Raw genomic sequence first — 23,100 nt, 5'->3', positions numbered from 1 at the left:
GGGAACCAGTTGAGGTGGTTTAGGCATCTGGAGGGATTATGTCTCTCGGCTGGCCTGATGAACGTCTCGGGATCCCTCAGCAGGAGCTGGTGGATGTGGCTGGGTCTCTACCCAGGGTGTCTGCTGAGCTGAGGCTGCTGCCCCTGCAACCCGGAAGACGACGAAAACGAGTATGAAACAGGGCAGATTATCAAACTCAGTAGTAATTGTGTGCTTTTATTGTAGTGAAAGTCATATTATTACAGCTAAGTAATGCAGAAACGCAGGAAGTTTCCTGCATAGAAGTCTGTGTTGTGGTAGTAATTATAGGGAAGAGAGGAATTTCCTAAAAAAAAATAACATAAGCAAATAACATAAAAGACAAAAATAGAAGTAAATCTGATGTTCACCAATGTGCATGTGTGTGTATGTGTGTATGTATATATGTATGTATGTTTGTATGTATGTATGTGTGTGTGTGTGTGTGTATGTATGTGTATATGTATGTATGTATATATGTGTGTGTGTGTGTGGACATACATACATACATATATACACACACGCACACACACATACATACATACATACATACATACACATACTGTATATATATAATGGGCTAAAACAAGTAAAACAGGTTGTCAAGTACTTGTTTCCCGTGTACATTTTCTGCTTAGCAACAGACTGGACAAGCTCATTTTGATGTTTTTATTGGTTTGTTGATCACACAGAACATGTCAGTCATGTGGTTAAGCCAAAGCCACACATCAACGACTCACTATGAGGAAGCCTCATCCCAGTGATGGGTAACATTTGATTTTTCTTATGTACAATTAAAGGTAGAACCGCAGTCATAAAATAAGTTAAACTTACATCAAAATACAATTACACAGGAAGAGAATAAAAATAAAAATCAACTTTAATTTCAAACTGTGGAAAGTCTTTGCAAATGTGACACAGACACTAAAAGAACAGCAGATGATGACCCAAAAAGTAACAAACGAGCAAAAACAACAACTGAGCATGTGAATACCTGCAGTGGCTGTTCGGTCTGACAATAGAAAAGACAAACTGCTGATGTGGAATAATTTATTAAATTTATCAAAAGAAAATACTGGTCTCAAATAAACAAAAAGAGACCCATGATCATTTGTGTTTTAGTCCATTTCCTTTACACTTGACGTGTAAGAGAAAAGGTACTCTCTTTGCGAAACTGCAAATTTGTATCATCAATAGTTGTTACCAGTGGTTACCGCGTGCTGCAAGCTCATGAGCTACACTGTATAATGTATTCATTTAATGAGGAATGCTAATGAAGCAAAATGTGCCATTTTAGGAATGGTGCAGCTAGTTTACCTCGCATCAACAATAGGACAAATGGACGTATTTACAGAAAGCAACAAGTTCACAAATGTGACCAAATCTCAGCTTAACCTTTATAAGGAGATCACTGAGTGTAATGTCACGTCTGCTGGGCTTTTCCCACCAACTTTGTTCCCTTTGAGCCTAGAAAGAGTTAAATATAGCCTCTGTTCAAAAACTAGAAGGTGCATATCCACTATTTGGCGATGACTTCCTGAGATTTTCAGTGCAAAAACTGCTGGCAGAGGGGTTTGCTACTGGCTGGTAGCTAGCTGTGTGTGGTTTGTCCTTTGAGATGAATGTGATGGAGGACATGACGGCTTTGATAGCGGCGAGGAGTCGGTCAGTTCTGGGGGGTGGAGTAGAATGAATGGTGCTGGTGGCTCTGGCCTGGAGGATTGCTGGTGAACAGCAGAGGAGCGGTCTCTGACCCGTACCAGCTGAAACAGAGTGAGAAGAGCAACAGATGGGAGCTTTGAGGATTCTGCTATGGTAGGATCACGTACTGGTTTGGTCTGTGTGAGTCAAACATGATTTTAATGACAGTACCTTGTGTGTGGATGTGAACCACGTGCCCATGGGACAGGCACATCGTCATCGCTGCCTTGGGGGTCATCAAAGAAATATGGACGAGGTAGGACCCGGCTGTTGACGGCCATGCTGCTGGTCTGTGAAGATCAGAAAAAACACAGGTTCCACTGCTTCAGCAATGCAGACCCTGAGTTTCATTTCTGCATTTCTTTATTAAGTTGACGCTTGGTCCAGTTTGTGTCAGATGTGCAAAGTACCTCTTGAGTAGGCCGGCGCACTCTGAAAATGAGGATGAGTAAACTGGTCGGGAGCAGCTCCCATATGAGGAGGATGGCGCCAAAAGCCAGGTAGCCCCTGTCGCCCAGCTCGCTGCGCAAGTCAGCCTACAAAGAAACACACACAGGGTTGTCATGTACTGTAGCAGCAGTGTTACTGGCCACGACTATCAACCTCATCATAATGTTTGAGACATGAAAATAATGACAACCATTACTGTCAGCTTGAGCCAAGCAGTGTGTTACACTGGTTCAGAGTGCTTCAACTCCAGCATTCGATGATTACCTGGTCAGAGACGTTGTACCAGTCAAAGTTGAATGACTCCACGCGGTGGCTCTGAGACAGAACGAGGACTGTCAGGTTGTAGCAGGCTCGACTGGCAAACAACAAGATCACTGCTGCTCCCAGTGCAGCTGTGCGGCACACTGTGGTCCCCTGGCCAAGTAAAAAAAAAGGCACTATTAGCCTCAGAAGTACAGAGGAGGGTAAGAAGTGCTTATGTTTCAAGGGGTGCTGCAGTCATTTGTACTGAATGCTCACAACAGATGCAGCAGACACAGAAATCCTGACTTTCACTCCCTTGTATTGGTCAAAATTTCTGGATCCTATGATTCCCATAATGCAACTCAATATGACCTTTCATTGGACCCTCCCTTAGGCCTGTTAGACACAAGTCTTTCAAACCGCACACATCCAGTCTGTAAGTTCTGCATTAATGTGTAGTTTCCAAGCACAAGCTCAGATGAGCCCGATGCTGTCATAGTGATGTCATTATGGTAATTTTGTCAGACTCCACAAAGCTTCTGCAGAGCCACAGAAGGCATTATACAACTGTTTCCACAGACTGAGAGGGACTAATCACAAGAAGTAAACTAATCTGGATGTGTAAAATCAGCAGAGAGCCCCTTTAGCTTGTGTTTATTTTGATATTTTATATCGGGTCGTTTCCCAGACTGATGCTAAGCACACCTTGCTGATCAGGTAGGGGCTGGTGGAGTGTGAGTGTCTGGTCAAGAGCAAGAGCAAGGCGGCCAGCAACACCGCAACCAGGATGAAGAGCAAGTCGTTGACAAGAACTCGAACCAAGACCAGATTCCAGGTCAGCTCCCCTGACCCAACGCCAGCACCTCTGTCCCCAAGAGCCGCACAGACCACATTGACACAGAGGAACAAGGCGCTCAGTGTGCCGTACGCGCACCGTGCCAGCCACCTGAGGAGGACATGGAAGCCAGGGCGATGAATGGATTAGAAGTCATACTGTGTATCTGAGGCTTAATCAAGATAATCGGGGTTCAGAACAAAAGCTTGACACAGTATAATGCTAAATGCTAAAGGGGCTTTTTTCTTTACTGTAGATGGAAACTTACAGTCCTCTGCCCACTTCTGAGCTATAAATCTCTCTCACTTTGAGTACCACCTGTGGTATAAGACAGACAAAAGAAGACGAGTCAGCAGAAAAATCAGACATTAAGAATGACACAAAAGAAGCATTTAATAAGGATCTTGTTTTCGGTCTCTATAAAGTGACATATAGCTTCATTTAATAGCTACTGCACCTTACAGCGGCCGTATCCTAGCATCAAGAGAATAAGCCACTTCTCATTAGTCTTACCTGGGTGAAATACAGGTTAATAAGGCTGAGGGTGAAGAACTGCAGACAGACGGGGAAGCAGTAGAGCAGCCAGTACACGGCCACAGGTAGGTGGTTGGCCTCCAGAGCGTTACAGAAGTAAAAGGAGAACAGGGTGGTGCGGAGGGCAGCCCAGAGCAGGCAGAAGAACAGAAAGACACTCTGGTAGCTCCATCTTTTGTGTCTATAGAGGTAGAGAAGCCAGAGCTGGACATACACCACCAGGAACAGTCCGGCGTACAGCGTGGTGTAGAGGATCGTGAAGCCAAGCTGAACTGAGGGGGCGACGGCCGGGCGCAGGGGGATCGGGGGAGACGGGGTGGAGGAGTTGGGAGGAGGTGCAGCTCTGACTGGAGCTTCCATCGGAGAACTGACAGGTCGAACTAACGGTCCATAATCACAGAGAAACTGCTTCTCCTCTCAGCCTGAGGAGGTTACATGGGAGACATGGAGACAGAACCAAAGTGACAACAGGTCGGCGGGTCAAGAACAGAACTCCGAGACAAATGTAGAACGTGTTAACACTGATGTGGCTGGACAATATATGATGTGGAACCATATACATTTGTAAGCAATGTTTACGCTTTCATCTAATCTTCATTCTGACATGATAATGTATGTTTGTATATAAATTATAACCCTCAGAGAATCAGATCTGGCAAACTCCATATGAAGCTGTCTAGTCGTGAATCTTCACTCTGGACTGGACTGGAGAGAAGTCAGACAGTAACTTTCACTTTCACATCAGATCCGTCAGTCGTCTTTAATGACAGTGTAACAACAATCCCACGACATAATTACAATGACTTATGACTTCTACACTGCGTCAACTTTTACCGCTACAATTTATCATACAGCAATACAACAGCAGACCATATACTACACAGGTCTCTCTGCTCCCAGTGTATTTTTCGCAACCTTTGAAAGTCATAAACTCAGCTAAATAACTCGCAGTGTCTTTACCCTCATTTTTGCTTCGGACATAAACAACAGGTCGCCTTACGTTCAGGGCTTCTCTTCAGCGGCTAAAATTACTGAAAATTAACTGATGTGAACGTCAACTAGTTCGTGCTGTCGCTCCGTTGTGCTTTATTTGTCCACAGTATCATCAATTGTTTAAGCTGTCAGTTATCATTTAACGATAATAACAATAACAACAGACCTTATAACAAGTCCACATCGAGCTCCAAGATACGCATCAGACAACGGTAATCCCTCGTTTCCGCATTGTCATCTGCGTAACGTCTGATAGGCGGAGCCACTGTTTTGATTCCAACGGCCAATCAGCGACGACAGGAAATCGCGGTTTCTTCAATTTGCTGTTTACTTATCTTGAGACTGACGGCGCGTTCAAACCAGCGTAAATGTCCTGGTCGTTCTTGGGTCACGGGGAAAGGGATTTTGACAACACTAGCAGCTGTTCAATGCACGTTTCGTTTACCGTAGCTCGGCAATAGCCGTGTGTCAGAGGGGGCTCACACCAGAATAGCAAATAAACGTGCCCGCTCCTCACGCTCCGGTCCGTCCGTTAATCTCGTGTGACGAAGTCTGTTGCATTATTAAAGAGGTACAAGATGCCGATGGTACTGCGATCCAGAAAAAGTATCCACCCCACTCAGGAAAGTGAGGCAGAGTTACAGGACCCAACACCGACTCCACGGAGAAGGTCGACCCGCCCGCACGGGAGGACTACGTACGTGGTGGGTATTTTTATTACTCAGCTTTTCCGCCTCCTCTTCCTCCACTGCTGAAAACTTCGCTGTCGGCCACGTAGCTTGCTCGCCATCGTCTAGGCCAGCGACGTTAGCTGGCTAACCCGAGAAAAATACTCGAGAAATGGTTTTATAGGAAGCAGCCCGCCATGAACTGTCGCTTAGTTACTGCTATTAGCACGTGAACGTTTGTAATACTGACTTAGCTTGTTAGCATAACTGTTCGAGCTAATTACTGCACCGCGAGCGTGAACCGCTGCGACCGGCCGAAACTTAACGTTACCAAGTTGCTGCACCTCCATGGTAAGTTATTGTTTAGTCATATATTTATTTCTTTGTCTCGCAGACGGTGTTTCGGGTGATAAAACGTTTGCTCTGTATATATATTTTTTTGACTTTTGACATTTGCACGGCGCAGAGGAAGATAACAGCCTATGCACACGTCCTTAAGTCCTTGATTGTGGAATTTCTAAATGATACTCTAGTACTGTGTTGTTTCCTCCTTGTTAACTGTTAACCGATTTTGTCCTGTCAGGAGTCAGATGAGTCAGACTCTGAGTCTGTGCAGAGCCAAGTGATGGAGACCGATCAAAGTCCCCCGGCTGAGCTGGAGGAGGAAACTGCTGAGGAGACAGATGCGGCGGTAGGCTATAATTCACCCCACAGAAACCCAAACAGCAAACACCTCTCGCTGTTAGATGTTTTGTTTAGGCCGGAAAAGCACAGCTAGCTGTCTACAGTAGGGTGCCTGGGCGTGGCGCAACTCTTATTTAAACAGCCATGTGGTGAGAGAAACCAGCTTTGTGCCTGTGCAGTGTGTGATCATCACCAGGAAATACTGTCATGCTGTGTTTTAATCTCCTTTAGCCTGCGTGTAGAGAAGTAAAGCCGATTTATGTATTAAGCGTGTGAGTTATTTATTTACATATAAACAGGAGAGCTCAACTAACACCTGAGCTTTGAGACAATGTCAAAATCAATATTTGTGGGTTTATTAAGGAAGGAAGATATTGCTGTACATAAATACCAAAATGACATCCTTTGTTACATGACATAGTTTATTTTTCAACTACAAAACGTCCCACTTAGTATAAATCACATAAAATAAAATGTGACTTATTGTGTCAAAAATGTGGCTAATATACAATGATTGATTTCTAACCACTGTTGATATCACTGTGGAGAATTAAAACATTAAAACACGATGGAGACATTCAGTTGCATTTGCATATGATATGAAGTAAATGAAACACTGCTGGCAAATTGCCTTATATGTCAATATTCATTGTTTAAGGGAGGACTACAATACATCCTGTAGAATCGATGGCGTGCCCTGATGAACCACCCTCAATTCTATTATCCACTACCTATTCTAATCGTATTATCTAGTTGAACACTGACAGATGGTTGCCATGGTCACCATATTCACAAACAGTGTTATTGTGATCTTGAATCTATTATAACACTCGTGTCATGTTCATAAACAAATATTGGCACCCATGACATGTTAAATAGTCTGCGGTGGCCATGCAGGGGAGGATCAGACCGGTGAGGTAGCTCATTTGTATAGGTGTGGCTGTTCTAACTATTGCAGTGCTACAGACGTCTCTCAAGGTAAAGTACAATGTTAAAGTATTGTTGATATTGTTTATTGGTGTTTTTGGTGTTACATGCAACTCAGGATGTTGTCATGAGGCTATTCAGAGTCACTGGGTTAAAACTTATGTGCATATGGTGAGAGAGGCGCTATAGATGAATGATTGATGACGTTCTGTCTTCCTCAGGAACTGAAGCATTGTAGTGTTGTGCTGGATCGTCTCTGGGACGACAGCAAGACTGCAAAAAGAGAGCTTGAGGAGAAAGAAGACATGAACCGCAGAGGTGGGAAACCCGTCTCCCGAATCCCTACTTTCCATAAACGACCCACCGGTGTGAGCCAGAACACAGAGCTGCCTCTTCCCAAAAAAGACACCCCTGTCCACATAGCTCAGCCTCTCGAGAAACCTGGAAGTGGAATCGGGGAGGCTTCGAAATCCAAGACACCCGATGTCAGAGCCCTCCCCCTGCCAACAGTCCGCACCCCCAGAATCGGTTTTGAAGCCCCTTCTCCATTTGCCAGTACAGAACAAGTCTCTGCAGCAGCCCATAGCTCCTTAATTACTACACCCAAGAGCTGGAGTTTGTCTGAGCCTGTGCACTGCCCTCCTATGACTGTAAGCCCCAGGCCTGCCCTCAGACCAGAGCAGGGGTCAGAGCAAGACGAGAGAAAACCATTTGAAATAGAAGCTGAGGCCATACCGGCCCCCATATCGCACCTTCCACATGAAGGCTCCATCAGCCATAAGCCACCGGAAGACACAGAAGAGAAGTCTGATGTTGCGGTTAAAAGCAGACTTGGCGTCACTGCCTCTAGAGATGCTGAAAAGTCTGCAGAGATCCCTCACAAAGCCAAGGCTAGCCAAGAGGAGGCTATTATGGACGAAGAGCCGCCGTGGGAGACGGAGCCAATGAACACACATGAATTAAAGGACAGCAGATCTTCGTCAGATGTTGAATGTGAGGATGACCTGGCAGATGAAATGTATGAAGACTACGATGCAACAGAGGTGAAGGAGCATCATGAACCACCTAAAAGCCAGTCAGAGTCTTCGAACCTTGCAGAGAAAAGAGCCCGCATTGATGAGTCGATATGTCCTGTAGCACCACAGAAGCCTGCTAAAGCCAGCTCAGCCAAGTCAGCTAAGGTGGGTCATGTTGTTCTGCTTGCACTGATCTCAGTTGCACTGTTTCCTCGGTGGCCTCAACAGAGTCAGTCATAGAACGAGGAATTCACCACGCCCTGTAGCCCTGTAACAGCTTAGGCACGCAGCACAATCCTAAACAGACTCAGACTCTTGTCAAAGCAATGATCATCTAACTTTACCCATCTGTTTACAAGTTCAAATTGCACTCGTCCCATTTTGTAGAGCTCTGGATGCTCCAGTTTTGGCCTCTTCTGCTTCCTGCCCACCGTCTTGCTGCTTCTTGGGGGGTTTGGGCAGCATGTTTGGCACTACGGGCTTCCCATGTCTGTGGTTCAGCTCACAGCTCAGCTGGAACTGCACATGCTCGAGGGCTTTGGCTTTGTGCCAGAGCCTTGCAGCACTGATTGTCGGTAAGAAGATGAAGAGAAGCTGATTTATCTGATTAGTTTCGTTCTTTTGAGTTGTTTACTCTTACAAAATAAGACTTTATAAAATCTACCTTATCAGAACTCAGAACTTGAACAGCGCTGACTGGATTCTGTTTGGTGTGTCAGTGGTTGTAGCTGTAGTTTCCCTCTTCCTTTGTCAGAGTGCGTCTGGTGGAGAGCATCCCTGTGGGTCTCTACCAGTCTTCTCCCTCGTCCAGGCAGAGCATCGCAGACAGCTGGCTGCATCTGCTCGACAAGGCCAACAGCTCGGTCCACATCGCTGCTTTCTACTTCACACTGCGAGGCAACGATTTGGAGCTCACTGACTCCACCGACTCTCAGGTTAGTTCAGCATCATGCCTTGGTCTCGTGATGCAGCATATCAAGTGATTACATGAGAATCTTTTGAGCTTCTGAAGTGTGTGATATTATTTCCACATATTTTGCAGGGAAGAATGGTCTTTGAGAAGCTTAATCAGCTTGAATCCAAAGGTGTGAAACTCCAGATTGCTGTCAACAGCCCTCAGACCTCAACCCAGGATACGGCAGAATTGGCAGCAGCAGGTACATCATGGCCTGAGGATGTTGATCACATTGTGTTACCTCTCTGTCGTGTTTTTTTCTTGCCATTTCCCTCACCAGATTTTCATTATCTTGCTGTTTTCTCATTGTTTGTGTGGCTTTTTTCCCCAGGTGCAGAAGTTAGAGAGGTAGACCTCAACGCTGTAACTGGAGGCATTGTCCACACCAAGCTGTGGGTGGTGGATCAAAAGCACTTCTACTTGGGCAGTGCTAACATGGACTGGCGCTCTCTAAGTCAGGTATGGAAAGAAAAAGGGCACTTCCAGATGTAGTTGGGGTTGTGATGGATTTAACATGTCCTGTGTGCTCTGCTGAACCAAGGTCAAGGAGGTCGGCCTGTCGGTGGAGGACTGCAGCTGCCTGGCTCAGGACGCCTTTCGGATCTTTGGGGTGTACTGGAGCCTTGGTGGTACGAACAGCTCCCTGCCACTGTACTGGCCTGCTCGTCTCTCTGCCCTGTCCAGCTCCCAGAATCCCCTGCACCTGAAGTTCAATGGGGTGCCTGCTCAGGTCTACCTGTCTGTAAGTTCAGATCTATTCTGTAAGCAGAGGAAGAGTTTGTTTTTTTGTATTGATTACTGTGCATCTCTAAAGGCTGATACAGACGTGTTTATGTGTACACTCTTCTTCTCTCTCATTTCTCCCATGATTCTTCGCTCCTGTGTGACATCTGTTTTCCTGCAGAGCGCCCCTCGGCAGATCTCAGCCCGCGGCCGCTCAGACGATCTCTCCACCATTTTATCTGTCATCGACGACGCCCAGAAATTCATTTTCATCTCTGTCATGGATTATCTTCCTCTGTCTGAGTTCACGAAGCCACTCAGGTGATGAGCCAGTTCAACTTGCAGAGACCCACCAATGTCTGTTCACATATTCACTGTCAGACACAAATTCCCCATGAAAAAAATGTGTCAAATCGCTGAATCTAATATTATTTAAGTTACTTGATTAGATACAGGTTTTACAGTATCAAATAATGCCCTTCATGATGTCTTGCAAATAGACTAGTTAAAAGGCTATTTATTGAATCACCAGTCACACAGGACCCTTGATTGACTGGCAAAGCTTCTGTGAGATTCACCTGCTGACTGGGCACTTTTTGTTAACATGCTGAGCTGAATGAATGAATGTTGATCAGTCCCCAGCGTTCCCTGCTGAAGAGTTCAACCTGTGTGTCGGTCTCTCTCTCAGGTTCTGGCCCGCCATTGACTCGGCCCTGCGTGCTGCTGCCTGCACCAGAGACGTAGAGGTTCGGCTCCTGGTGAGCTGCTGGAAGCACTCGCCTGCCTCCATGTTCACCTTCCTGCAGTCCCTGCTGGTGCTCAACAGGCCTCCACTGAAATGTGACATTGGCGTGGTATGTTGGGAGATGTTTATTCCCTGACAGTGACTCAGACACAGCAGTCTTAACAGAAGGGAGAGCCATCCTAAATTCTTGTTTTGTTGTTTCTGTGCAGAAAATCTTCACAGTGCCTTCAACAGCGGAGCAGATGAAGATTCCTTTTGCTCGAGTCAATCACGCCAAGTACATGGTGACAGACAGAGTGGTCTATATAGGTATGCTGTTACTGCATTTTTAGAACTCCTCTCACACTTCAAACGAAAGAAATATCCAGTGTGACAGGCTCAGAGGTGGAAAAACTACATTTACTCAAGCACTGTACTTAGGTATAGATTTAGTTTTGCATATTTTGTGGATTATTTCACGCAAAACATATAATTAGCTTCAAATACAGTGCCTTGTTCAGAGAAGGAAACCGTGTCAGCTCAGGGTTTTAGCTGCAGGTCTGCAAAGGTTGGTGTTATTGAATTATAATCCTGTGATTTTATAGACCCATAAAACAATTCCAAACACTGAGAAGGTAAATAATCCTTCTCTGCACATTGTGGGGAAGACCACAATGTGCATGTCCACTGTGACATGCAGCTAACATGACTGCCTTCTAGCTTTTCAGCATTAATAGATATTTCCTTAAGTGGTGGTGAGAGTAGAAATCTCACCAAAATGTCAGATGTCTTACACGTTCGACTGTTTCGGTGTTCATAGGGACGTCCAACTGGTCGGAGAACTACTTCACCCAGACAGCTGGTGTGGGCTTGGTGGTGAACCAGACGGGCTCCGAGGTTAAAAAAGGCCAAGAGACTCTGCAGAGCCAAGCAAAGGAGCTTTTCCTCAGAGACTGGACATCCCAGTATGCCAGCACGCTCCCCGTTGACGATGTGGATGTCTGTCCTCGTGGCCCACACTGAGGGTTTGTGCTCAATAAAGAACTTTGCATCGTAGATGAGCATCTTGCTTTGCTCCCGCCACTTGAATTCTATTTTACTTCTGCAGAATCCGCTTGCTGTACTGTGTGAATGAATATTGTATGTTTCCTGATTGGCTGCCTCTTCATCTGTACATAATTGCGTTTTTATATTAAGTTTCAAAACGTCTTATTTTTATACTCTCTATTGTTCAGACAAAGGTCTTACATGAGTTAAGACGTGAGGGAATTTGCATTGTACAATTTATTTTATGCCTGGTGCATTTTGTATATTTTCCTGGTGCCGAGCTTTAACAAAGTCATGCAGGAAATCAGACATTTCCAAAGAGATGCAAACACCATGGCCATGTTTACACTGCTGAAGCTATCAGCTGCTCATGTTTGTGTGTAATGATCAGTCCAACACTATAAGATTGCTGTAAATAAAGTCAGTTTTCCATTCCTAACTGATTTGAATGTGTAGCACAACAGTCAGAAAACAACTCTTAAATCAAAGAGAGCATGCTTTGTTTTTATGCCTCTGTGCTGGCGACAGCCACGGCTGGAGTCACTGTGCTTTTGGTTTGTCCATCCGTCCAATTCTTGTGACCACGACATCTCAGGAACAGAGAAACAGGAACTTGAGGGAATTTCTTCAAATTTGGCACAAATGTTCAAGGATGAACTGATGAGAATTTGGTGGTCAAAGGTCACTGTGACCACAAAGAAACACGTTTTTCACCATAACTCAAGAACTCACGCACTAATTATGACAGGAAGTCCCGAACTTCACTGCGACATCATGATATTGAGCAAACACACTTTTCTGACTGAAGGGAAGAGAAGGAGAAATGGTGACCATATTTCACATTTGGTCAGATGCTGAATTCCTGACTCTCCACCTTCAAACTGTGCTGATTGTATAGATTTTCTGTGCTGCTGGTTGAAGATATGTGTGAAGCATCCATGTTTTACAGTTTTTAGTTTCTTAGCAGCATCATCCATATTTGAAGCTTTGCAGTCACCACAGGTTCATTGGGTCTGCTGACATTGAGCTTCAGGTGATTGTTGTTGCTCCATGTGATGAAGCTCTCTGTCAGTCCTTTTTCACTCAGTTCTTTTATTAATTTCCTTCAAAGTCAGACTTGGATGTAAGGTGGTAATTCTACTTGATTCATCTTTATGTATTTGGAAAAATCATTTTATTCTCTGGCATCTGTTTTACTGTATTGATAATGAATGAAATGTCTGTATTGTCTCCATTATTTTATGACATTTTTTACTGCATGTTTGTCTGTTCCATGTCTTGTTTCTGTTATCAGTGGACATGTTTCAACAGTTAAAATTCTTCAACTTCTCAATTCAGGATGACACAGGGATCATTTTGGTTGGTCTCTGGCCAACAGAGCAGTTTACTGCTCCATGGTTGATGATCTTTGACAGGCTCTAATATACTACAAAATGAATTGGACATCCCATTGGTGAAGGACTCTTGAGAGAGGTCCAGTGGTGAAAGGGATTTTATTTGTGGTAGCAATGCTAGCAGCTCTGTAAGAATGTACTTGGACATACCGTAGCAGTGCTTTGAGCTACATGCTCATATGATCACAATAAAAATGTAAACGCTAGTATTAAACAGGCATAATGTTCACCATCCTAGTTCAGCATGCTAGCATGCAACATTTGTAATTAGCACTTAACACAAATTACAGCTCAGGCTGAAGGTGATGTTAGTAGTTTTGCAAGTATGAACCAGAGTACTCGACACATTAAAGACCTCCCCCAGAAATGTTTTAGAACAAATAAAAATGCTCTGCTTGGAATAGTAACGTGCCTGAAATGTTTGGGTTTTTTTGCCCACAAAATTCATGCAAATCTGATTCCAATCAAGTTTGGTTGCTGTGTAAAATAAAAATAAAATTATTTGCAAACTGACTTGAAGTGAGCAGAGAAACTTTCTTGAGGTAAAAGCTAGTTGGATGAAAAGGTGATTTTGTTTTTAGTAGTCACATAAAAAAATCAGATGAAGCTCATGTTAACTCAGTTGTGATCATCAAGGCATGCTGACTTGTTTTTGTGTGTGTTTATGTGCTGTTTTAGGTTTATGTGCCTTTATTTTCACATTTTAGACTTTTAATTTTAGTACCCAGCTGACAAAAAACATTTAAAAAACAAGAAAAAACAACAAAAACAAATGAAAACCAAACAGAAACTATGTTAAATCTAAAAGGAGAATATTCTGTTCTATGTGCAAGAAATTCTTCATGGTCGACTTTTGTCTTTTTAAAAAATCTCACACCATACTGACGATGTCTCAGTGACAACTACTGCAGCTAAATATTTATCACTGCTCAACTTAAGAGTCACTGCTGAATGCCATACAGGAAACCTGCGAGATGCCACACTCCCCTTCGCTCTTGACCTCTCCGTCCATCCAGCTGTACCCACTCCATGTGTCGCAGACGAAGAAGAGACAACTGAGGGTGAATTCAGCCAGGATAGGAGTAGCTGCTTTCAAAGCTGGCTGATCATGACAGCCATCTTAGTCCTTTCCTATCCATGTGCAGAGGCCTTGAAGACGCAGGAGTGTTTGCTGACAGAGAGGGATGAGCTCTCTCCTGCTCTCATTCCATGGAGAGCTGCACACTGTCTGTCTGGCCCTGCTGCTGCTCAAACTTCCTGGCTAAAAGATAGGACAGAAGACACAGGTGCCTATTTAGACTGATCACAATCTAGGTCATCAGAAGTGTTTGTCAGTCTTGAAGTGTTCACATGAGCACGCTGCCTGAAGCATAACCAAAACACAACGCGTTGAAAACATTTTGCGGAACCAGTTCCTTCTCTGCTGTCTAGAGTAAGAAAGGATGAAAGACACACTTCAGATTTTAAGACTCAATATGCATGCATGAAGCTAGACTTTATGTTGTGGTAATTTAAAAAAAAAAAAAAGCTTCAAATAGTGAAAACTATACCAAGATCCTACTGTCAACAAATCAGTGGGCACAACTGACCCCAAGTTCATCAAAGTGGAAGTGTCAGTGCACGATCCAAGCTGTATTCGTTCTTGTACCATGCAGAGCTCCACTAATGCTCACCCAGAGAGTACATCTCCAGCTGCTGCCGCAGGCGGACCTTCTGCAGGCTGTCGTAGAAATTGGGCTCCGGGCTGCTGCCGACGGTAGGAGGCAGAGTGAAGATACGCATGATCTTCCTCTTGTTTCTAAATTAGAAGTGGACAGAGACAATAAGAATGGCAGCAATGCGCTTGAGCCACATTGATTTTATATTAATATCATCATTTATTTCTGACAGTAGATGACAGAAATAATTGAAAAACTGGCACAAATAAAAAATACATGTTACTGTTGGACTATAATGAGAACCGAACCAGCCAGGGCGAGCTCTGAGTGAATCACACGCCTGTGCTGCACGTCTACCTACTGTAAGCCTATTGTGAGTGGTAGAGTGAAGGGTTGGCTCAAACTGTCCTTACTTTCTGGCGTACATCAGCAGTCCGAAGCTGACCAGGATAACCAGCAGGTAGACATTGGTGGCTTCATTCCAGGCTTCGTGCACCGAGTAGTCAATAGACTCGGGCTCGTTCCCCAAAACCCCGTGAGCACCCATCGAAATACGGCAACTATGCCGTATATGGTACTATGCCGTACTATGGTAAATATATGAATTCAAAGAAAGGTTCTATTAAATCCACTTTCGAAGCTCCTGTTTATTTGCGTCTAAACAGAACGCTGTAAACACAGTGACGTCACATCCGCCTTCTTCTTCTTCTTCCTCCTCCTCCTCCTCCTCCTCCTCTTCTTCTTCTGGTTTAATGGCGGGTTGCAACCATAGCTTATTAGGTGCATACCGCCACCTACTGTACCGGAGTATGTAGCATGAAGGATTCCACACAAGGATTCCTGTATATCAATTAATTGATATTTAATAAATAGAAGTTTTAAATAAACAAAATAAAACATAACCAAAAAAACCCCCCAACCCTCAGCTAACCTAATTCTGTCCTCTCTCCCCTATATTTCTGACAGTGCATCAATACATGTTCCACATCTTCTGTTATTTTGCACTCCGAACATTCATTTGAACAACTTTTCCCTATCAAGAACATTGTTTTATTAAGACCTGTATGATCAAATCTTAATCTGGTTAATACAGTCTCCTCTCTTCTATTACCTCGATAGACACCCTGTGTTGTAATGGACTTCTGCACATTACAGTATTTCCTTCCACTGCTATCCCTGTCCCATCTGTCCTGCCATTTTGTCATTATTTCTTTTTTGAGTATTGCCTTACTTTCTCCTTTACCAAAGCGTATATCTATAATATTTGGCATTCTGGTTGCTTTTTTTTGGCTGTTTTATCTGCTCCCTCATTGCCTTTTATTCCAACATGGGCAGGTACCCAACAAAATTGTACTTCCACCCCAATCCTTTGAAGTCTGAATAAAGTTTGCTGAATTTCCAGCATTAAAGCTTCTTCTTCTTCTTCTTCTTCTTCTTCTTCTTCTTCATCTTTCCTGTTTCTGAGGAGGCCACACGTTCCGGCTCGTGTTGCTGCCTCCCAAGGTCCTAAAACGGAACTCAAACAACATTTTTAAGAAAAAGATGAAACTATGTGTTGTCAGACATATTTTTGAAAATGCAGTCATCCTTTTGCACATCAGACAAACCATCACTGTTTCAGTTTTATTTCAGTATTTGACAAATGACAAATGTGTGTTTCATGATACTTTGATAAAAGCTGCATAATGCATAATCATATGCACAAACAAACACAATACAAATTAAAAACATCTCATGAATGAAACACAGCACACAACTATATATAGCTCACTAACTATCTTATGGACTATGGACAGAAAGAGGTTCAGCAGCATCAGCCAGTGAACCACAGAGACAGGAGTGACAGAGAGCGTTGCTAGAATAGGTGCCAGTGCCTTTATTAAAGTCAGTGTGGCTCCATCACATAGACAGAAAATGACAGTCATACCTACAGCTACAGACAATTTAGCGTTTCCATTTTACAACCTGCATGTCTTTAGCTGGTATGACGTACTAGAGAAAACCTACACACAGAGGAAACATGCAAATTAGACTGAGAGGGGCTCCAGAGACGGACAGACTTACACCTAAGCCCTCCCTGCCATGAGGTGACCGTTTTAACCACAAGTCACCTGGAGACCAAATCCTTGCATTTGCAGTAATTCCTCATGTCTATACAACATTATCTAGAAGCATCAAGATGACATTAAGCTTGGCAAATAACTCATAAGCGTGCATGTTTAAATGCTGTTAAAGCCCCTGAGTGTAGACTGTATATTTGATAAAAACTGTCTATGAAGTTATTATGATGATGTCAGTTACTGTTTAACAGATGAGACAATCCTGTGGTGTTGTCAAAGATTTTTCAAATCCTACACAAAGGGGCTTTAATGTACCATATAATGAAAACAACAAAGAAGAAGAAAACTCAATGTTCAGATTGGCATCAACCATGAAGCTACTGCCAGATTAGTTCATTGTTTGTGACTGTTTAATCACTCAACCTGAGATCGGTCAGATTGTCCTGTACATGGTGGTAAATAAATGAAGTGGCAGCAAAGTATTGCTGTGTCTGATTTGTGGCGCAGAATAATAATAGTTTTAACAATAAATGTGCAGTTAGTTGCACCAGTTAGTTGTGATAACATCTGACTTTTATTTATCTAGGATCTAGGACTTAATCTAACCTCTGCTCTACCTTCATTCCATGTCTTGCCATTCTAACTCTCTCATCCTCAAGTGAAGGGATAATAGAGGTTAGGATTTTGAACTCATCCAAAACTTTCTGCAGTTCGTCTCCAGCCTGCCTGACAGATTTGACAAATCTCATGATGTCAGAACGTGCTTCAGCATCTGGCCCTTTCTGTCTCATGCGGTGTAGCTCTTTAGCATCCATCGCAACAAAGAAAACGTCTGCTGCCACAAATAAAGCAGAAAGCACGCCGGTTGCTGCTGCTGCCACACGTACTACCTTGGATGCCTGCGCTGCTATTTTGCCAATGCCTACCACTCGAAGCAGCTGACACAGTTCACTGATGCTCTTTCCTGCCCTTGTGCCAAACCTTGCTTTGTTTCCTGTGTTGAAACTGCTGCCCTCGTCAAGTTTATCAGCTGACTGACATGTGCTGATTGCCTCTAAACTGTTGCTAATCTCCTGGAGCCAGAGGACTACAGCATTAATTTTCTCTTCAAACCCTTTAATGATGCTGTGAACAGTTCTGCGATCAGAGGACTGGTTGACAATGTTTGTCATGTTTGAGACACCTGCAGTGACCCCACCAGTCAAACCCACTCCAGCTCCAATGGCAGTGACAACAAGCGAGGTTCCCAAAGTGAAGGGGGCCAGAGCCAATCCCACTATGGATGTGATCCCTCCCACGGCTCCGATCACGCCTCCCGTCAGACTGCCGATGGTGGCGTTCTGGTGCACACGTTCCAAATTATCTGCCACAGCTCTAAGCTTGTCTAGCTGGGTCTGAAGGTGGTCTATGGTTGTTTTGCTCTACCAAAAAAAAAAAAGTCATCGTCAGAGATGGACACAGAGGTCCAGATGATGAGGATTTGTGTCATACTAAGGGAAGATGAGATCTGTGATAGTGAGGTAGTAAATTCACTATTTTTATAAAGTGTCAAACCTTTTTTATGAGACATCTTAAAGTAATTGGACGTGCCAAAATCTCACAGGCTGTAGGTCTTGAGTCAGGGTTTCTATTCAATATGTCACTGAAGAGTTCATGAAACTCTGGTGACCACTGGCCTTGGAGACTTGGGTTGGGACCAGATGTTATCTTGGGGATGAGATCGACTGTGGTCCCTGCAGAAAACTGGAGAAGAAGTATTGTTAAAACTTCATGGGTAGAAATGGTCAGAATCAAGATGTTGGTAAAATGTTGTTTCTTGTCAAAGTTGCATGAGATCAAATTTGATCTTCTGAGTTATGTTAATCATAATAAACAATAATACAAATAATATTTCAGTCCTCAGGATGAAGTGTTATAACTGTTGATCCGCTGACTTTACATCTGATGAAAACTTCAGTTTGTCAGTCTGAGCTGTAGTTTCTCTTTGGTGCTAAGTGGCAGATGTGAGCATGCTAACGTGCTGAACTAATATACTCATCATGAGAAACATTACACCTGCTAAACTTTGGCTTTTAGCATTGTCATGTTAGCATCTTAGCATATTTTTTTTTAAATTTAGATTCCACTCATTTTTGATGACATGCATTCTGGGTAACTTACCGCTAATGTTTGAGTACAGAGCTCATAGAGTATGCATCCCACTGACCAAATTTCACTACAAATGAAGAAAGTATCATTATTATTGTTATTCTTATTATTACAGAAGCAATAAGAAAATGACTACTGAGGTGTCTATGATGGAGCGACAGATGAAGCTGGCTTTGAATGAACAGTTACAAAAAATATAATAACAAAAAATATGATAAACAATAACCTTGTGAAATACTTAAAGCTGCATAAATTGATTTTTAGCCACTGAAGGACAGAAAAGTTTGAAAAGAAGTGGAGAGATACAGAGCAACTCTGTATCACAGACTTAGTATGGCCTTTATTTAGCAATCAGTCGTCCAGCAGACACAGAGCAGCATTAGCGTTCACTTGAAAACGAAACACTGTTCAGAGGGGATGGACGTCTTTCTGCTGTGCTGGACAACAAATCGTCAGTTGAAAAAATAATTTTGAAATATTTTGGCACCTAAATGTAAAGTTGAAGAAGTGAAGACAATGGACAGTGTTACCAGACTTAAATATTGGCTTGACAGAATATGAACACTTTCTGTTCTGGTATGAAAGTCTGTACCTTTTTGAGTCATATGTTGTCTCTTTGAAGACCTCTGGTGCCAGATAATTAATTACTTCATTGCTGTTTGAACTGTGTAAAAAAACGACAACATATATTTATGCATATATTGCAGACCTATAAACACTTTATATGATTATATTTGTAATTAAATTAGGAGTATTCAGTACTTTTTGTCCATTTTCCAAAATCCACCCAAGCACAACTTTCCAAATTCGGTGAGGTATATGTTCTGAAAAAGAACAAAAGGTAAAACTGTGACTTTGCCAACACGGTATTCATTGACTGGAGCGTACATTGAGAATATGGTGGTTGTATTACAGTTCAGGGGTTCACAGATTCCTACTCATAACAGCAGCCCTGCTACCTAACAGCTGCTCTGTTTACTCTGGAAAAGATAGAGGTGATAGACTCCACCTTTGATCACGCCCAAGTAACATTTGAAACAGGCCTGAAGCTTTGAGCCAGAAGAGGACAGTGACGCAGTTTCTTTACTTATTGCCATGAAATATTAGTACAGACATTCATGGTTCCCAGACTGCGTATCAGACGGCGCCACCACGCACATATTTTATGGGCTGGTGAAATATTTTAGATAGTGCTGTCTTTCAGCCATAGCTATGGTGATGATTTGAAGTTCCTCTTTATATTTAGAAGCATTCTCAGGAAGGAAGAAATGAGCTCAGCGTGAGTTGGGTGTGTGTGAGGACAAAAATGGAAATGACTGTTTAGTACTTTTAACATCTGAATCACAGAATATTAAGTGAAAGAGTTAATGTGTAAATTCTGTGAAAACATATTGATCTTTTTACCAGGATGAGTGTGTGCTGTACCTGTGGCGTCATGTCTTTGTGAAGCAAACCTTTTCCATGGATGGTTTTCAGTGCCATACAGATTTCAACAATCCAGCTCAGTACCTAGAAAAGAAATAGAGCAGATATCAAAGCTGGATTCAGATTGTGTGTGTGTGTGTGTGTGTGTGTGTGTGTGTGTGTGTGTGTGTGTGTGTGTGTGTGTGTGTGTACATGCAGTTACTAACATCTATTTTCTTTAAAAAATAATTTCTTTTCTGTTTTTTTTTTTGTTTGTTTCCTTAATGTTTTTGCTATTAAGAAAACCAAAGTATCGCAGCTTGTTGCTTGTTTGCAGTGCTCTCAGTCCTGAAACATCCCTGAAAGCACATGCGAATCTTTGCCCTGTCAAAGAGCTTCTTTAAGAGTTAACTGTGGTGAAATGTAGTAGCAGGGATACCTTTTCATGCTATTGTTATGCCGTTTGTGCTGTCACACATGGTTTTAGTTGTTTGTTTAAGAGAGATGCTCTCATTTTGAGTTGCTAAGGACAAAAGTGTAAAAAAAAAAAAAGTGATACATGTAAATTTGTATCACACGCATGAAAATGTGAAGCAGATATTGCACAGGTACCTCAAACTCCTGCAGAGAGTCACTCCTCGCTCTGATGTTCTCTGCGAGGCTCCCTCCCTGACAGTACTCCATCACTGCATAGTAAGTGTGCTGATCTTCATTTTTAGACCAAAGGAAAAGATAATCCGTCAGCATTTTCAGAGTCATCTTTAAGATATCTGAGATAATTCTCCCAGATCAAATACAAAACACAAGATTTCATGAAACAGTCCCGATCCAAGGCAGTTGCAAACATGATTTCAAATGACTACTTTCCAAACGATCATCAGGTTAATACTTTAGTTATGATACTTTTAGTGTCATAACTTCATATATTTTGCATTAATTCCAGACGACTGTTAGATTTGAAGCAGGTTTCTGGAGACTTACCTTTGAAAGAATCCTTGATGCTCACAACATGAGGATGGCTTGTTGTCTCGAGGGTTTCCATCTTTGAGATTAATTCTGCATTTGTGGAAATCTGTTTAAAAAACAGATTTATTCAAGGATCACAATGTATCTTTTCAATCTGGACAAGACATCAAGTAACAAATAAAGCATAAATTAAAAGATATATCCACAAACAAATTAAGATACAGACAGAAATCTGGGCACTTGAAATGAATTTCATGAGCTTCTTCTCTCAGGATTTCTTTCATCAGTATATTCTTTCATTTTTGTAGTCATTTTCCATTTCCGCATTCTGTTTGTAAGGTAAGAAAAATGAGCTCACTACTTACTTCAACCCTCTTTATAAAAAACTTGTCATTGTCCTTTTTGGCTATAACACCACTTTCTGTTTCTGTTTCAATTGTGTAGCCTTTCTTCTGAACGATGCTTATTTTTTGTCCCATTTTTGCTGCAATCACCTGCTGACACACAAAAAACACTAAGGCACATAAATACACATATATCCATTTCTGAATTATTATTTCAGAAAAACGAACATTTATATTTTCACAACTTTAAAAAAACCTAACTAACTTCAAGAATAGAGTTCTGTGGTTAAAAAAAACCCCTAACCCCGACATTAAAGCAAAGCTCAATGCAAAAACATAACTGTTGTTCATGATTAATTTCACCCAGGCCAAGGGTTACACAACACAACAGCTCAACTGTACTCACAAACGCTGACAATCACACACGTACACCTGCCAGGTTGTTGTTTTCACTTCAGTGAGACTCAGATGCTTTGTTCTATATGATATAATACAGTCTAATATGCATATATATTTTTTTAATGCACCAAAATGTTAAAGCTCATGTGTCACTCACCGCCAATATCTAATCCGCTCTGACAAAAATTTGAACCGAAACCAAATGTTAAGGTTTCTACCTACAGGATTTTGCTGATATTAATCTTTCTCTCCTCCCTTCTTGGGTGTTGCACTATTTTTTTTTTTTTTTTTTTTTTAGGGCCACAGGGCAATCGCACTGAGCCCTGTGCCCCTACAGCTATGAAATAGCTATGAAATAGCTGTAGGGGCACAGGCTTCGCCCGAGCCCTATTGTTATCCTGTGTGTTTTTTCTTTTTATTATTATTAGTGATACAGTGCGGAGCACTGAACACTCTTGTTATTCTGCACGTTTCTTCTTCTTCTTCTTCTTCTTCTTCTTCTTCTTCTTATTATTATTATTATTATTAGTGATACAGTGCTGAGCACTGAACACTCTTGTTATTCTGCACGTTTCTTCTTCTTCTTCTTCTTCTTCTTCTTCTTCTTCTACTTCTTCTTCTTATTATTATTATTATTAGTGATGCAGTGCTGAGCACTGAACACTCTTGTTATTTTGGTTGTTTCTTCTTCTTTTACAACTTATTATTAGGGCCAGGAGGTGAAGCCTCGAGCCCACACTCCTCCCAACCACGTTAGACCAGTGCAGAGGCAGAAAATCGCTTTTTCTCCATCTGAATGTGTGTGCGTCTGTTGTGCTGAGAGCACGCACGTGCGCGCACCTGTGTCTGTGTGTGTGTAATTGTGCTGGGGACCTGTAATCTTGTGTGTGCCTTGTGATTCTACTGAACTACTGAGTTTGAAATGTTAGTAATGTAATGAGTGATGTTGGCCTGTTAACATTAGCCACAATGCTAACAGTGGCTAATGCTAACATGAGGTCCTATAAACTTGTTGGAGCATACAGGTTTGACTTTTGATGTTGGGTTGTTGTGCTAATATGCTAATGATTAGCATGCTAATGCTAACATGCTAACCTATCATAAAAAGATTCTTAAATGCATTCTAATGGTGTTTGAGATCTTTTCAATGTGTTATTTGACATGCTAATGTTAGCTTAGCATTAGCAGCTGTTAGCATTGTGGCTAATG

General features: G+C 42.4%; 5 protein-coding genes across 6 annotated transcripts in view; 2 read left to right on the top strand and 3 right to left on the bottom strand.

The window, feature by feature from the left end:
- commd5 (COMM domain containing 5) overlaps nucleotides 1-23,100 on the top strand; it is a 63,611-nt gene that overhangs the window by 13,651 nt on the left and 26,860 nt on the right. The gene's annotated exons all lie outside the window — the stretch shown is intronic.
- On the bottom strand, nucleotides 693-5,007 carry gpr137 (G protein-coupled receptor 137). 2 transcript variants are annotated; one of them, XM_070963482.1, is made up of 8 exons: nucleotides 4,941-5,007; nucleotides 3,761-4,203; nucleotides 3,516-3,565; nucleotides 3,118-3,358; nucleotides 2,434-2,583; nucleotides 2,130-2,255; nucleotides 1,891-2,009; nucleotides 693-1,781 (listed from the first exon to the last, which is right to left on the bottom strand). In XM_070963482.1, exons 2-8 carry the CDS (start codon nucleotides 4,139-4,141, stop codon nucleotides 1,685-1,687), a joined length of 1,164 nt encoding a protein of 387 aa, XP_070819583.1. In that variant the 5' UTR covers nucleotides 4,142-4,203; nucleotides 4,941-5,007; the 3' UTR covers nucleotides 693-1,684. The 2 variants fall into 2 exon arrangements, with proteins under 2 accessions (XP_070819583.1, XP_070819584.1); XM_070963483.1 differs by lacking the exon at nucleotides 4,941-5,007 and adding an exon at nucleotides 4,742-4,874.
- pld7 (phospholipase D family, member 7) lies at nucleotides 5,176-13,393 on the top strand. Its single transcript, XM_070963046.1, has 12 exons — nucleotides 5,176-5,478; nucleotides 6,026-6,133; nucleotides 7,275-8,234; nucleotides 8,457-8,644; nucleotides 8,824-9,004; nucleotides 9,112-9,226; nucleotides 9,356-9,483; nucleotides 9,566-9,766; nucleotides 9,929-10,068; nucleotides 10,436-10,601; nucleotides 10,702-10,801; nucleotides 11,292-13,393. The coding sequence occupies exons 1-12, from the start codon at nucleotides 5,353-5,355 to the stop codon at nucleotides 11,492-11,494; spliced, it is 2,616 nt and encodes an 871-aa protein (XP_070819147.1). The 5' UTR covers nucleotides 5,176-5,352; the 3' UTR covers nucleotides 11,495-13,393.
- On the bottom strand, nucleotides 12,993-15,282 carry smim19 (small integral membrane protein 19). Its single transcript, XM_070963047.1, has 3 exons — nucleotides 14,984-15,282; nucleotides 14,586-14,710; nucleotides 12,993-14,173 (listed from the first exon to the last, which is right to left on the bottom strand). The coding sequence occupies exons 1-3, from the start codon at nucleotides 15,115-15,117 to the stop codon at nucleotides 14,115-14,117; spliced, it is 318 nt and encodes a 105-aa protein (XP_070819148.1). The 5' UTR covers nucleotides 15,118-15,282; the 3' UTR covers nucleotides 12,993-14,114.
- Nucleotides 15,975-21,627, bottom strand: LOC139330933 (uncharacterized). Its single transcript, XM_070962167.1, has 10 exons — nucleotides 21,514-21,627; nucleotides 21,164-21,254; nucleotides 20,795-20,889; nucleotides 20,204-20,287; nucleotides 19,541-19,602; nucleotides 19,371-19,433; nucleotides 18,791-18,845; nucleotides 18,185-18,373; nucleotides 17,275-18,051; nucleotides 15,975-16,076 (listed from the first exon to the last, which is right to left on the bottom strand). Exons 1-10 carry the CDS (start codon nucleotides 21,625-21,627, stop codon nucleotides 15,975-15,977), a joined length of 1,632 nt encoding a protein of 543 aa, XP_070818268.1.

Source organism: Chaetodon trifascialis, chromosome 5 (genome assembly GCF_039877785.1).
Source record: "Chaetodon trifascialis isolate fChaTrf1 chromosome 5, fChaTrf1.hap1, whole genome shotgun sequence".
NCBI lineage: Eukaryota > Metazoa > Chordata > Actinopteri > Chaetodontiformes > Chaetodontidae > Chaetodon > Chaetodon trifascialis.
The sequence above is the reverse complement of the archived record's forward strand: the minus strand, read 5'-3'. Positions and strand labels throughout refer to the sequence as shown.

Coding starts and splice junctions, on each gene's coding strand:
- gpr137 (XM_070963482.1), bottom strand. CDS start 4,141: ATGGAAGCTCCAGTCAGAGCTGCACCTCCTCCCAACTCCTCCACCCCG. Junction 3,566..3,760: donor TTAACCTGTATTTCACCCAG/GTAAGACTAATG, acceptor CTTATACCACAG/GTGGTACTCAAAGTGAGAGA. Junction 3,359..3,515: donor TCAGAAGTGGGCAGAGGACT/GTAAGTTTCCAT, acceptor TGTCCTCCTCAG/GTGGCTGGCACGGTGCGCGT.
- pld7 (XM_070963046.1), top strand. CDS start 5,353: ATGCCGATGGTACTGCGATCCAGAAAAAGTATCCACCCCACTCAGGAA. Junction 8,235..8,456: donor GCTCAGCCAAGTCAGCTAAG/GTGGGTCATGTT, acceptor CCCATTTTGTAG/AGCTCTGGATGCTCCAGTTT. Junction 9,227..9,355: donor GGCAGAATTGGCAGCAGCAG/GTACATCATGGC, acceptor TTTTTTCCCCAG/GTGCAGAAGTTAGAGAGGTA.
- smim19 (XM_070963047.1), bottom strand. CDS start 15,117: ATGGGTGCTCACGGGGTTTTGGGGAACGAGCCCGAGTCTATTGACTAC. Junction 14,711..14,983: donor CTGCTGATGTACGCCAGAAA/GTAAGGACAGTT, acceptor CTTCTAATTTAG/AAACAAGAGGAAGATCATGC. Junction 14,174..14,585: donor GCTGGAGATGTACTCTCTGG/GTGAGCATTAGT, acceptor CCTATCTTTTAG/CCAGGAAGTTTGAGCAGCAG.
- LOC139330933 (XM_070962167.1), bottom strand. CDS start 21,627: ATGGGACAAAAAATAAGCATCGTTCAGAAGAAAGGCTACACAATTGAA. Junction 19,603..20,203: donor ACAAAGACATGACGCCACAG/GTACAGCACACA, acceptor GTTCTTTTTCAG/AACATATACCTCACCGAATT. Junction 18,846..19,370: donor ACAACATATGACTCAAAAAG/GTACAGACTTTC, acceptor CTTCATTTGTAG/TGAAATTTGGTCAGTGGGAT.